The sequence below is a fragment of the Pelophylax lessonae genome, assembly GCF_965119305.1.
Source record: "Pelophylax lessonae genome assembly, chromosome: 3".
Taxonomy (NCBI): Eukaryota; Metazoa; Chordata; class Amphibia; order Anura; family Ranidae; genus Pelophylax; species Pelophylax lessonae.
In genome coordinates, this window is record NC_138770.1 from 624293774 (window position 1) to 624309698 (window position 15925).

Sequence of the window (15925 nt, forward strand, 5' to 3'; positions counted from 1 at the left end):
CAAGACGTCAGTGATAGGCGGATCGCTTTGACAACGTGTTTGAGTACGAAACACGTCGGGAGGGGCCTACATGCTGACGTCTCGGCCGTAGTGTCCTTGTAGTAGGAGCAATGGTCCTTCATGTGAGTTTATGCCCATGTTTTTTACATGTACTTTTAACATATAATAAATACTACACTATATTAGCTTCATTTTGGCTCCTGCTGGTGAGCTTTTTTATGCAGCATATATCGTATGAAAAGTGACTGCGGGGCCGGTATAGCAGGCCATGCTTCCAGCATTCTGAAGGACAGCGTTACAGGGCTCGTTTCATTCCAGCATCTGGTGAGTGCCTTTGGACGTTGGTGGGAAAGCACAGTGAAGAAATCTTTGGTAACACACGACGTGTTTCACTCTTTGTATCTCACGGCTGTTCATTGGCTTATGTCTGGTGAGTGTTCTGGCACTCTGTGTTTGTCACGGGAGGAATCGTTTGAATGTAATGAGCCAGGCAACTGACTTTTGATTGCTACACATACTTTTGAACTCTATTTTTGGTCTTTAAACACACTTTGATCATTAAATGAAGATTTTTTCTCTATTTTATTTTCTGATTGTTTATTCACGGTTATAATTGTTAGCGCTGCACTTATATTCAATATATATTGATATTTGGAGGTTGTATATTCACCTTTAATTTGTGCCAGCTGCTATTCACAATATTTATTTCTGTCGCTCACTTCACACATATATTTAGGAAGAAAGAAGCGTTTTTATTTAGTTGATAACATTAATCTCTGGGTAAAGAGGACCACGTGCCCGTACCTGTGCCAGGCTGGGAAGAGAACCCATTATCCTTGGCATGGACTGCAACTGGTGGCCGTGTTTGTGCTGCCCATGGATCCATCTGTTATTGTATTATTATTATTCTTGGCAAGAGTCATATACACCTGAGTATTCTGCAAAATAGGGGATGCAGTGCCGAATTACCAAGTAGGCAGAGTAGGCCTCGGCCTATAGGTCCCCAAGCTGTTTAAGGGCCCTGTAATAATGGATCAAAATAATATTGATTTGAACTTGAAAGAAAATTGCAATGAAGTTTCTTAACTTGTTTACAAATTATAGAAAAAAAATAATTAATCAACTTTACAATAAAGAGTCTATAGAGAAAATAACGTATTAATGTAATGTACCCAATACCAACTTAAAGTGCATAAACCATAAATATCAGTTTCACATAACAATTTGTCCCTTGAAACATCATCTTCTTCCAGCTGTCAGTTGGTAAAAAAATGTTGGTTCAACCTACATAACCTGTAATTTACAGTAGTGATGGTCATCTCCATCTAGCAGCCGATGTGCAAGCTACTTAGTTCAATGTTATCCCACTAGAGGGCGCGCACGAGAAACCTCCAGAAACCTGCGAGGGGGACCCTAAGGTTTCTACTGCCTAGGGGTCTCCACAGAGTTTAAACCGGCACTGAGGGGTAACATGGCTCCTTTACATCAGACTAAGGAACAGAGATGTATAGTAACAAAGTAGAACTACTTAAGTACTCTACTTAAGTACCGAAATGCGGTATCTGTACTTTCCTAGAGTAGAATTTTTTTCTCCTACTTCTACTTTTACTTCACTACATTTTTTCGATGATTTCGATACTTCTACTCAAGTATTTTTTTTTTGTGCTGCATAGTTACTCGTTACTTTTAAAAAAATTACCACTGCCAGAACAGTAGATGGCAGGTTGCATAAAGCTCACAAAAATGTGTATAATGTCATTTGTAAAAATCAGCGCATACGAAAATAAAGGCTGTGTATAATAAAAGCTGCTATACCAAATCTTTCCAATAAAAAGAAAATATGAAACAAACAAATAAATGGTGCTACAGCGCTTAAAGTGCATCAAGAAACTACTAACAAACACCGGTTAATCATTTGAATAAATCATTTGAAATAATAAAAACAATATGATGTTCATACTTTTGACTTCTTTCTTTAATAACTACATAACACAGTACTTGTACTTCTACTTTCAGTACTTGAGTAGAAATTTTTTTTCAAAACTACTGGTACTTTTTACTTTTAGTACTTAAGTAGCAAATTTTTTGAAAAAACTACTTGCAATACTTAAGTAAAAAAAATGTTGAATACTTTAGTACTTCTACTTAAGTAACTTTTTCTGCGAGCACTTCCACTTCTACTCAAGTAATTTTTTGATCGAGCACTTGTACTTTTACTCAAGTAGAAATTTCGAGTACTTTATACAAGTCTGCTAAGGAATCAGTGCTGAATGCACACCAATGGGAAATGTGTTAAAGTTACCTAAAGCCAGAGGGTTTTCTTTTTTGGATATGATAGGGAAGGGTTAAATGCCCAACTTTGAGCAAAAAAAAAAAAAAAAACGATTGCCCCACGCTACCCTGCCACACTGCAAGGGTTAAATGCTCCTTATGTCTAGGGGTGCTAGAATATCGAGAAATACGTACCTTATTCCATGCTCCAGCCCCCCTACCCTCAAGTCCCTCCGCAAGTGCAACCGATCCCTCACTGGCTCCTCTCTAAGTCGCTTATAGCTCACAGCCACCACAGATGATAGAGGATAAGGCTAGGTTCACATCGCGATTTTGCGCGCATTCCCGACAAGCACAGACACATGTTGCCCTTTAGTCCCCTTTCACACTTATCTGACTTGTCCTGCGACTTGGGACTGCTGAGTCGCTTGACAAGTCGTACTTCATGATTTCCAATGAGTACTGTCAACATCTGTGCGACTTCAAGTCGCAACGACTTCAAAGTAGTCCCTGCACTAATTTGGGACGATTTTAATGCGTTTTGAGGTCCATAGACATAGGCATTGTTTCAAGTCCAGTCAAAATATCGTGATAAAATCACGCAACGTTTAGGTCGCATAAGTCTGAAAGGGGCTTTAGCGGACGCGCCATTTATTGTTAATGGCATCTCCATGCATTTTCAAATGCGTACACCAAACAGGTGTGGTGTATTTTTGGAAAAGGATCAAGAACTCCTTTTCTCTGTTTCTCATGAAATGAATAGGCTGCTCTAAATAGGACGCACGGTAACGCACCCGCGTTCGCTCGCACCTATAGGCGTAAACCAAGCCCTCATAGCCTTTCATTTTATGCGATGATGGCCACAGACCAGAGCTTTAGGAACAAGTGGGCTGAATGCCGTGCAGAGCTGGGGATAGGATATGTAATACAGCCTCTTCCCATACTTCCTAGACATAATTAGCATTTATTTCCACCTCACCCTGCGTTCAGGAAGTGAACACATAAAACAATGAAACAGCTAAAATTACACAGATGTCACACAATCACTGCTGCTGCGCTGATTATTAAACCTTAAAACAAGCGGAAAATAAAAAGTGCAATAAACTACTACTCCCAATTTTCCAAGCAGCACTGTGTTACATGCAAAAAAGATCATATATAAATCATATAAAATAACAGTATTTAGGTATTTCACTGTTAAAATATATATATACAGTATCTCACAAAAGTAAGTACATCCCTCACATTTGAATGTAAATATTTTATTATATCTTTTCATGTGACAACACTGAAGAAATGACACTTTGTTACAATGTAAAGTAGTGAGTGTACAGCTTGTATAACAGTGTAAATTTGCTGTCACCTCAAAATAACTCAACACACAGCCATTAATGTCTAAACCACTGGCAACAAAAGTGAGTACACCCCTAAGTGAAAATATCCAAATTATGCCAAATTAGCCATTTTCCCTCCCCGGTGTCATGTGACTCGTTAGTGTTACAAGGTCTCAGGTGTGAATGGGGAGCAGGTGTGGTACATTTGGTGTTATCGCTCTCACTCTCTCATACTGGTCACTGGAAGTTCAACATGGCACCTCATAGCAAAGAACTCTCTGAGGATATAAAAAAATAATTGTTGCTCTACATAAAGATGGCCTAGGCTATAAGAAGATTGAAACTGAAACTGAGCTGCAGCACAGTGGCCAAGACCATACAGCGAATTAACAGGATTGGTTCCACTCAGAACAGGCCTCACCATGGTCGACCAAAGAAGTTGATTGCACGTGATCAGCATCATATCCAGGGGTTGTCTTTGGGAAATGGACGTATGCGTGCTGCCTGCATTGCTGCAGAAGTTGAAGGTGGGGGGGTCAGCCTGTCAGTGCTCAGACCATACGCCGCACTCTGCATCAAAGTGGTCTGCAGGGCTGTCGTCCCAGAAAGAAGCCTCTTCTAAAGATGATGCACAAGAAAGCCTGCAAACAGTTTGCTTAAGACAATCAGACCAAGGACATGGATTACTGGAACCATGTCTTGTGGTCTGAAGAGACCAAGATAAATGTATTTGGTTCAGATGGTGTCAAGCGTGTGTGGCGGCAACCAGGTGAGGAGTACAAAGAAAAGTGTGTCTTGCCTACAGTCGAGCATGGTGCTGAGAGTGTCTTGGCCTGGGGCTGCATGAGTGCTGCTGGCACTGGGGAGATACAGTTCATTGAGAGAACCATGAATGTCAACATGTACTGTGACATATTGAAGCAGATCATGGTCCCCTCCCTTCAGAGACTGAGCCGCAGGGCAGTAATCCAACATAACGACCCAAATCACACCTCCAAGACGACTACTGCCTTGCTAAAGAAGCTGAGGGTAAAAATGATGGACTGGCCAAGCATGTCTCCAGACCTAAACCCTATTGAGCATCTGTGGGGCATCCTCAAACAGAGGGTGGAGGAGCGCAAGGTATATATACTATAGATAGATAGATAGATAGATAGATAGATAGATAGATAGATAGATAGATAGATAGATAGATAGATAGATAACTGCCATTGTTTTCTTCTCTGTGTACCATTGGGGAAATTTCCCTTCACTTCCTATCCCAGATGCACAATTGGGAGCTAGAAGCAATCTTGTAAAATTAGTACACTGGTACACTTTCTGATAAATTAATTCCTTCCATTATTATTTACAGTGCAAATCCAGCAAAATTCATGCAGGACTGTGAGAGTTCCTTCTCCAGCTGGAAGTTCTCCGGGGGATTTCGCACGTGGGTGAAAATGTCTCTTGTGAAGTCAACGGAGGAAGATGGAAGCCAATCTGTGGAATTCAGACAAGAGGTGAGATCTCAGATTCTGCTAAAGGAAACCTGTACTGAGATAAATAAGTAGGCCACTATAACTGACGTCTTTTCAGAAAATGCCAGTTTACCGGCTTTCATGGTAATTGAGTGACTTCAATAATCGCTGAGTCTCTGAACTGTCAAGAATGCAAATAAAAGGTTGTAGGTTTACCCTGATTTTTCTTGCTGCAGACTTGTTTTAAGGTCTGTGACTCTGAAAGTATTGAACCCGGAGACAGCCAGACACCTATCATTTTCATCAGTGGCAGCCTGCATAGTTCTCTCAGCACAGGTTTTGTTTAAATCTCCACAACAGTTTAGGTTCATTCACATAATTACAATTAAAAATACTTACATTGCATCTTGCGAGTCCTTAAATGTGGTGGCTGAATTACTTTTAAAAATTTTTAGGTTTGAGAACATTAGCTGCAAGTACTAAAAATACCTATTGACCCTGCAAGAAAGTCTTTTTAACTCACTATAATCCGAACTAAAATCTAAAACATTGTCATCTTTCCCAAACTAACTTCTCTAAACTACAAAACAACTTCCCTCTAGATCAGCGGTCTCTCCAACGTGGCCTTTTGCTTGCCTTTATCTGGCCCTTAAGGGAACCATTCCATTCTTAGCACTAATAATGGGGTACTACTCCTTCCATTGACACCAGTTTTAGGTGGAGGAGGGGGGGACCATTCCTCCCACTGACACCAACGATGGGGCACTATTCCTACCCTAACTTCCAACAATGGAGCACCACTCAGGGGTATACAATGTACTATTGACTTACACACACACACATCATAGAGTGTACTGGATGGTGTCTTTTTTTCAACCTCACTAACTTTGTAACATTTCTCCCACCTACACCAACAATGGGGCAATATTCTTCTCCTAAATTCCAACAATAGAGCACCATTCCTCCCACTGCCACCAACGATAGGGCATTACTCCTCCCCTACATACCAACATTGGAGCACCATTCCTTCCACTGATACCAACAATGGGGCACTATTTCATCCACTAAAACCAATGATGGAAGATTTTTTTACTCCCACTGATGCCAGGATGTTTTCTAATCTCACTGGCCACAGTCTGCACATGGGCGGGTTCGCACGTAGAGTGTAAAAAAAATAGCGATTTTGGGCATGAGGGAGACAAAGGTGCAGCGTACAGCCCGCTGCCAGCAGCTTGTGAAAATTGATGAGAGGCTGAAAAACGTGTCAGCTGGACAATGTTTCAATCATTATTCGCCTTTAGGGATGCATTCCCCCAAACATGGAATAGCTGTGTCCAGGGCATAAGTCCCTGAATGCGTATGACAAAAGTACCACTCACAACACGATCCAGCTGTGTTTACTGCCGAGTGTTTCAGTCTGTCATTGATTTTGACAGGCTGCTGGCAGTAGGCCGTTCACTGCACCTGAGCCTCCCTTGTGATCAAAAGTGCATGTTTTTGTGCTCTTTGTACAGGCCAAATCTCCAATGTGTATGATCCCTGCATTTGCATTCCATTTTTCATTTTTACTTCTGTTTGGATTACTCAAGTCAAAACTCTCAGCCAGCCAGGTGGTTAATATAACTTGTTGAAATATATTTATATTTTTAAAGCTGGCTTCACACTTATGCATTGTGAAGTAAGCGCGACGTCAACGCACCGTACCCCATCTCAGTACCTGCCATCTCACCTAAAGTACAGCACACAAGGATGCGCTGTGCTGCCAAAAATGTGAGTGTGAGAATCCACGTCCATAAAACATGACGAGATGAGCAGCAGTGCTGTCTTTCTTATGTATGTGCTCACCTGTAAAAAGCCAAAAACATAAAAACAGGGAAAGCCAATTTGGCTTTTTAGATGCTTGTTTATACAGCGTGATAACTGCAGCTGAAATTACACACCAACTGAGCCTGGGGTATAGATTTGGTGGGGACGTAAGGGGTTCCAAACCTACCCCAAATTGTCCATGGCACAGCAAAGTGTCCATAGCAGGCGTTAACACTAAAACCATCATTGAGGACGAGTGTCCCAAACTTTTTACAGCATCAACTGTGCAGCTAAACTAAGCAGGCCAATATCTTCTGGGCAGGATGTGGAAACCTTACAAGCGGACCTGAACAAAATTATGGGGTGGGCAACTACATGGCAGATGAGGTTTAATGTTGAAAAATGTAAAGTAATGCACCTGGGTACCAGAAAGCAAGCTACTCACTAGGGGGGAAACCTCTGGGGGAGTCTAGGATGGAAAAGGACCTGGGGGCACTGGTAGACAACAGGCTTGGCAGTGGCATGCAATGCCAAGCCGCAGCAAGCAAAACCAACAGAATACTGGGATGTATAAAAAATGGGATTCACTCCAGAAATAAAGAGATTATTCTCCCACTCTACAAGACTCTGGTCCGGCCACATCTGGAGTATGCTGTCCAGTTCTGGGCACCAGTGCTCAGGAAGGATGTGCTGGAACTGGAGAAAGTCCAGAGAAGGGCAACAAAAATAATTAGGGGAATGGAGGACATCAGCTATGAGGAAAGACTACAAGCACTGAACTTATTCTCTCTGGAGAAGAGACGATTGAAAGGGGATATGATATCAATGTACAAATATTGTACTGGCAACCCTAGCATATGGAAAAAACTATTCAGAGAAAGGGAATACAATAAGACACGTGGCCACTCACTAAAACTAGAGGAAAGGTGGTTTAACCTTAAAATACGCAGGGGGTTCTTCACTGTAAGAGCAGTAAGGATGTGGAATTCTCTTCCGCAAACAGTGGTATCAGCAGGGAGCATCGACAGTTTCAAAAAACTATTAGATGGGCACCTTAATGACCACAACATAGAGGGGTATACAATGTACGGTTAACAGAAAAACACACACACACATCATAGGTTGAACTGGATGGACTTGTGTCTTTTTTCAACCTCACTAACTATGTAACTATGTAGCTATGGGCAAACCACCACAGAGCAGCTGAGGCTTTAAAATGGGAATGGTAATAGCTTGTTTGAGACCTACCTGCCGATTGCAGCTATGTGATATGTTCATTGCATCACCACCATGCCAACCCTCCCTCAGAAGTGCTTTCTTCCCCCATATGCTCAGCTCTAACTGTATTGGTGGTGCATTGTGTCCTGCTATTTGAGAAATCGACATCGCATACAGTTGCAGGGAGGTTGCAGCGCGACCCATACACCTAAAGGGGAGATGTCAGCAGTACTGTCCATTGAATGGCACATGTTGTTTAATTTTTGCCACGGTTGCGAAATAAAGCATTGCGGCCATGGTATGTGGTTAACCCTGAGCAGCTGCATTCCCTTCCTTAGGTGGGCAGTCGGGGGAAAGTGGTAAAACCAATGCTCCTCACCTGCTTTTACAACCCCCTGACAACCCATATGAACAATTCCTAAGATATCCATGTGGTGTTCTGTATATATTTGGAGGCTGTGCAAAATTTTAGAACCATCTTATTTGAAATCATAATATTTGTATGTATCTTTTCTATTTAAAGTGATGCAAAACACACATTGTTTAATTGACATTGCCCCTTCTATTTCTGTATATGGATAATGGCACTGCAAGTATTTTAATAAAAAACAAAACAAAAAACAAACATCAGTACCTTTTTCCTAATCGATATACAGCTGTCACATGACCCAGATCTTCCCCAGCCTGCCTGCAGGGAAAAATAGGCAGGAGGAGCTTCTAGTCCTCTAATGCTGGTCACATGTTCAAAATAAAAAAATAAAACAAAACAGCCTATCAATAAACTGTTTCAAATTATTTACAAATATATATTTGAAATCAAATCTTTATTATTTTTTGGCAATAACATGGTGTGGGTGGATTTCTGCCAGTCACAGGTTTTGTAACGTCCCTCCAGCCTGCATCTTAGATCAACAGGGGGGTGAAGCCTCCATTAAAGAGCAAGTAAACTCTCCAACTCTGATTCTGTTTTTCATCTAGTTCATTTTATTAAACTATTAACAAACATTATCCTTTATAAGCCACCCCCAATGGCGTGTTACTCACTTTTTTGACATCTTTGACAATTCGTGCCTCCAGGGATAAGCCGGCACCATCTTCGATTTTGTTTCCGGGTCCGCATTTCAGATTACTTTGGCCCTTTCATGTAACCATAGCTGTATTCTCGCACATGCGCAATAACTTCTTAGTCAAGCCTCGTTCTAGTTCTAATAACGTCCACTGATGCTGAGGCTGATCCCCACTATAGTATCAGATCCTCTGCCCAGGTTTACACCCCATGTGATGTCACACAGTCACATGGGTTGTAGCATAAACTTGTGAATGAAACAGTAGTCTTGCGGTTTTTAAGTGCAGTGCCAGGGGAAGCGGAATTAACACACAGCATACTTGTCAGTGGACTAACTGCACACAGTCCATGCCGTGCATCAGGGGAGAGTTGCGCATGCGCCGGTGACATCATTAGAAAGAATGGAACAGATTACAAGACAACTGAGCAAGTAAGGAGACTTAAAAATTCAGTGATCATTAGTGTTATTTATGCCGATTTAAATGTAATAAAGTTGTAGGGGAAAGTTTACTACCACTTTATTCTACGTGTAATATCCTACCCCATTGTATTTAGCTGGTTAGTGGGCATGGAGGAGGAGGAGAGGGTGGGCTGTCATTTACCACCAAGTATACGCCCACATGTGTGACTCTATAGTCACATGGGCTGCTCAGAAGTGATAGGGAGGAAATGTTCAGCATAGAAACTCACTGAAAACTGAGCATGTGCAGAGCTGCCAATACAGCTGCAAAATCCCTAACTGAATTGGGGACATGGACAGAAGGGGGAGATAGAGAGCAGCAGGATTAACCAGATTTATTCCAAAATACGGAAAACAAATCTCCTAGTGACTGAGTGAGTATGAACAGCATGTAATACACTGTTAATGAATGTGGGTTTAGTGACGCTTTATTATTCATACATGGGCCAGTTACTACTGCTTACTAAATCAAATGTTTTTTTTTTGGTGATTGCAGACAAGTGTGGTGAATTTCATTGATCGAAGACCAGCTGCTGACAAGGGGGACCAGTTGTTCTTTGTGGTATTTGAATGGAAAGACCCGTACATTCAAGAAATTCAGGATGTGAGTATACAGACCAACAATTCTTCATACTGAGAAATGGAATCTAATTAGTTTTACAGCAATGCAAGAAAACTCCAAGCTGCTGCCACAGATTTTCTTGTGGGCTTAATAAAGTGAACCTGTAGCCAGGACATTCAACTATTTCCGTGTTTCCATGGTTAAAGTGTTTGTTTCCCCAACAGTTCATATTCCTAATATGTGGTCGCTGTACCATGTATTTTTATGAGAAAGGATCCTGTTCTCTCTGTATTGCTATCTTTATGTGAAATCCCTGGTGTTCCTGCCAGTCCCTCCTATTAGACACTGACCACACTAAGCAGGGGAACACATTGTGGTCAGTTCTCTAGGTATGCTAGGAAGTCAGCCTGCTCCCCTACAATGATCAGACTTGTCTTGACACACACACACACACACACACCTCTCTTGGTTCTCTCTTCCACTTCACAGCTGCTTTTAGAGCACATGGCAGGTTGTCAAGGGAGCGGTTTGTAGAAACACATAAAAACCTATCCCAAAGCATGCGTTAAGATGCACATCATAATATACACTATATTGTCAAAAGTATTGGGACGACCGCCTTTACACGCACATGAACTTTATTGGCATCCCAGTCTTAGTCTGTAGGGTTCAATATTGAGTTGCCCCACCCTTTGCAGCTATAACAGCTTCAACTCTTCTGGGAAGGCCGTCCACAAGGTTTAGGAGTGTGTCTATGGGAATGTTTGACCATTCTTCCAGAAGTGCATTTGTGAGGTCAGGCACTGAAGGGCGAGAAGGCCTGGCTCACAGTCTCTGTTCCAATTCATCCCAAAGATGTTCTATCGGGGTAAGGTCAGGACTGTCAAGTTCCTCCACCCCAAACTCACACATCCATGTCTTTATGGACCTTGATTGGTGTGCAACCTCCACTCTAATTCAACCTTTGGGTTGAATTAGAGTGGAGGCTGCGAGCCAGGCCTTCCCATCCAACATCAGGGCCTGACCTCACAAATGCGCTTCTGGAAGAACGGTCAAACATTCCTATACCTTGTGGACAGCTTTCCCAGATGAGTTGAAGCTGTTATAGCTGCAAAGAGTGGGCCAACTCAATACTGAACCCTACGGACTAAAACCGCACTGAGCGCACACTGCTTGTGTTTGGGGCCATGCAGCCACACACATGGCAAATGCAGCTGCTGCATCCCTATTGACATCAGTGGGACTGCCTGCATGGGGATGGATGGAACCCCTGTGCATCCCTGTGCGGGTAAACACGGCTCTAGCAAGGGCATATGCTGCAGTACGCCCCATGTGAACAAGGTCCTACAGAAACAGGTTTTTTTGGGGGATAAAGGTTTTACATGAATGAATAAAAGCTGATCACTGTAAGAACCCCTGTCCTTGCTTAATGGTTTGTCTCAACATCCAACTGTCCCTTTTGCTGGACAGCTTGGTCTGTTAAAGTTGAAAAGTTACAGACTGAATCACAAAGTAAAAAGTAAGGCAAAAAGCCATTAAAAAAATGAAATGAATGCACTCATTACATCTAAGAATTGTCATTTATTACATTTTTGTTTATGAATTTAATGTCACCTTGAAGTGTCATTAAACCCATACATAAGTGTGCGCAGCCTATTGCATTAGGGTGTGCACCCAAATGTTTTAAAACATTAATTGGTGTCAGTAGAGCAGTGAATTTTGTCAGTAGGGCAGTGGAGTTCTCAGTAGGGCAGAGGTTAGTGTCAGTAGGGCAGTGGACGGTGTCAGTATTTTTTATTTTTATTATTTCATTCATTATTATTTTTTACAACTTTTTTTTAGGGCTTTGGTGAAAATCAGCAGTGAGAATCTTTGCTGCACAGGGAGATTAGGGTGTGCCCAGGCACACCCAGCACACCCCCTGTGCACGCCTATGAACCCATATCATTAACCACTTTAGCCCCGGAAGGATTTGCCCCCTTTCTGACCAGGCCCTATTTTGCGATTTGGCACTGCGTTATTTTACCGGACAATTGCGTGGCCATGCGGCGCTGTACCCAAACAAAATTTACTTCCTTTTTTTCCCACAAATAGAGCTTTCTTTTGGTGGTATTTGATCACCTGTGCGATTTTTATTTTTTGCACTATAAACAAAAAAAAAAGAGCGACAATTTTGAAAAAAAAAAAACAATATTTTTTTTACATTCTGCTATATGACATTCTCAAAAAAAAATTTAAAAATCACAATTTTTTAACATCTTAGGCCAATTTGTTTTCGACTACATATTTTTGGTAAACAAAATCCCAATAAGCGGATTTTGATTGGTTTTCGCAAAAGTTACTAACTACTAAGTTACTAACTACGGGAAAGATTTATGTCATTTTTATTGTTTCTTTTTTTTTACTAGTAATGGCAGCGATCTGCAATTTTTTGAGGGACTGCGACATTGCGGCGCACAGATCGGACCCCTAACTGACATTTCTGACACTGTTGGGGGTACCAGTGACATTACTACAGTCATCAGTGCTAAAAATATGCACTGTTACTGTAATAATGACACTGGCAGGGAAGGGGTTAATATTGGGGGTGATCAAGGGGTTAAATGTATGCCTAATGCTTACTGACTTGTTTGTGTGGGGGGGGGGGGGGGGCTCTGTGATAGGCACAGAGATCGCAGTTTCAGTTATGCTGAATCTGCTGATCTCTTCCTCCCTGTCACTGAGAAGATCCGCCTGCTTTGTTTACATAAGCAGGCGGGTCTTCTCATCGTTTCCCGGACGATTGGGGGAGGAAGACAGCAGTCGCCGCCTCTCCTCCCCTGGCCTGACTGCGGCGCGCCCTCACCGCCGAGACGCCTTCCCCTCCAGTCACGTAGTACTACATGACTGGACCCAGGGGAGCCGCACTGCCGCAGTAATATTACTGTGAGCAGTCGGCAAGTGGTTAAAAACTATTATTAAATGGTGTATTACATGCTGTTCATACTCAGTCACTATGAGATTTGTTTTCTATATTCTGCAAAAAACCTGGCTGATCCTGCTATCTCCCCCTTCTGTCCATGTCCCCAATCCAGTCAGGGATTTGCAGCTGTGGTGGCAACTCTGCACATGCTCAGTTTTCAGTGACTTTCTATGCTGAGCATTTCCTTCTGATCACATCTGAGCAGCCCATGTTACATAGTTACATAATTAGTCAGGTTAAAAAAAGACACAAGTCCATCCGGTTCAACCAAAAAAAAAAAAAAACAGTATTGAAAACCCAACCATACAATCCCATATACACAATCCTATACCCGCTGTTGATCCAGAGGAAGGCGAAAATAAACCCCAGCAAAGCATGATCCAATTTGCTACAGCAGGGGAAAAAAATTCCTTCCTGATCCCCCGAGAGGCAATCGGATATTCCCTGGATCAATTTTACCTAAAAAAAAATGTTAGTACCCATTTATATTATGTACACCTAGGAAAGAATCCAGATCTTTTTTAAAGCAATTTAGTGAGCTGGCCAGAACCACCTCTGGAGGGAGTCTTTTCCACATTTTCACAGCTCTTACCGTGAAGAAACCTTTCCGTATTTGGAGATGAAATCTGTTTTCCTCTACACGTAATGAGTGCCCCCTTGTCCTCTGTGTTGACCTTAAAGTGACTATAGAGTCACACATGTTATTGGCCAAAAAAAAATATTTGATCTCAAATATATATTTGTATTACAGTTTATTGATATTAATTATTATTATTATAATATTATTAAGCTGTTTTTTTTTTTGAACATGTGACCAGCAGCAGAGGACTGGAAACCCCTTTCTGCTTATGTTTCCCTGTAGACAGGCTGGGAAAGAGCTGGGTCACATGACAGCTGTATATCAATTAGGAAAACTGCACTTTTTTAAATTAAAATAGTTACAGTGCCATTATGGGGAACTAGAAGGGACAATGTAAAAAAACCAGTGTGTGTTTAGTATCACTTTATAACATAGTACTGCCTAGTAATGTTAGTCTACCAGCTTCGTATGTTTCCTCTGTAGACCTGAGTTGTGTTCACAGTTCTGGTACTGAGGAGCACATGACAGCTGGATAGCAAGTAATCCAATTCAGCCACATCTGCTTCTCATACACTCTTAATCTGCTTGTCGCTAGTTATTTCCTTTCCTTATTTATCCCCAGATCATCACTGCCAACCCCTGGAGCATGATCGCTCTGCTCTGTGGCGTCTTTCTGGTTTTATTTAAGGCCGCTGACTTTGCCAAGCTCAGCGTGAAGTGGATGATCAAAATCCGTAAGCGGCATCTGAAGAAAAGAGCGCGGGAGCTGAACCACATAAGCTGAGATGGTGTTTGGACCAGCCATCACATCGTAGTGTTACAGAGGAAAAAGAAGGTCAAGAACTGCTGTCATTTGTCCCGTAAAAGGAGAATCGGCAGGAGGACGTTACTAAAAACTTTCTAGGTGTTAACTGTAATGTAGGAATAGTATAGCCTTTGGTGGCTCCGGCCAGGGCTGGAGAGGTCCAGGAACCACGCTGGAAGTGACCTTCAAAAGGTTGAGCTGGTTTTTAAAGAAGACCTCCAGGAATGCAAAAGCCCACCTTTTGAATTTTGCCTCCTCACTGCACTTGTATTTCCTATATACGGTTTCTTATAAATTCCAATGCAAATATCTTTTTTTTATAAAAACTTTTTCCAAGTGGTCAAGTTACCGCAAAGCTCCAGCAAGTGTGTCCTCTGTGTGGGGAACTAACGACCCCGCTGAATCCATAGAGCAGTGATGTCACCCTACTGGCATCCATGGCTTTAAGGTGTTGTCGACCATGAGAGAGCAAATGCCCACTGGCCTGTGAACTAGGTGCAGCATTGTGCCGTGAGTAGTGAACACACAGAGTCTAAGTCTGGCAATAGCAATATATTGTAGAAAAGTTCAGCAAGAACATACAGGCCCAGCGGGGAGACACACCCGTCCAGAGCCGCTTACATCTGTGACAGCGGTGGAACGGCGGTTAGAAGACTGGAAGATGCCAACAGCATCTGCCATGAGGAACATAGTGTGGCCTGGCCAGTCCAAACACAAAGCAGAGGCTTCCTAGAAGAGGTCGACGTAATCCCTGCTCCTCCAGAACCTTTCCCTATCTCTAAGTACTGTCCCTGTCAGATTGGGAATCTGTCCCTACACCAGCCACTCCCATAAAGCACGGCAGCCAGAGGTTAAATGGACTCTGCCTGGCCTAAGATGGCCACCAAATTCACATGGGGCAGCAGCATCCCTGGATAGCGCCCCCCCCCCTCCTGTGACCAGGGAAATCATAGAGGGACCAAGCTGCTCTCAACTTCCTCCCCCATCTGCATTGCCCCTGCAGTAGTGCACCACCTGTAGTGGAGGATACAGACTGCACCTGTCTACAAGCCGCGCAGACAAACACATTTTCTGGAGCTTTGCAGTCATGTAACCATTTGCAAAAAGTTTAAATAAAGAAATTTCCATTGAGAATTATTAGAAACCGTATGCAGGAAATATTAGGAGACATTTAAAAGGTGGGCGATTACATGGTCTTTCCTTCCACTTTCATTTTTTAAGTTCTCCAAATTAAAGGATAAGTGTACTTTCAGATAAAGTACATGTATCATGTTTGCCCCTATCAGCTGACCTAACCAATGTCATCCTCCTCCCTTGTTCCAGAGAAGCTTACTTACCTCAATATGACGATTGTTTACATCCCATACTGTAAGTCCTCAGCGACAAGAGAGGCCAGTTAGATAC

The 15925-nt window shown here is 42.3% G+C and overlaps 1 protein-coding gene across 1 annotated transcript in view; it reads left to right on the forward strand.

Annotated features, from left to right (window-relative positions):
* The window catches only part of PACC1 (proton activated chloride channel 1), a 58855-nt gene extending 43430 nt beyond the window's left edge, over positions 1-15425 (forward strand). Inside the window, exons 6-8 of the mRNA XM_082252620.1 lie at positions 4960-5104; positions 10109-10216; positions 14339-15425. Of these exons, the coding sequence (XP_082108746.1) occupies positions 4960-5104; positions 10109-10216; positions 14339-14500 (415 nt within the window). The 3' untranslated portion in view covers positions 14501-15425. The remainder of the gene's footprint in view (positions 1-4959; positions 5105-10108; positions 10217-14338) is intronic.
* Positions 15426-15925: the final 500 nt, after the last annotated feature.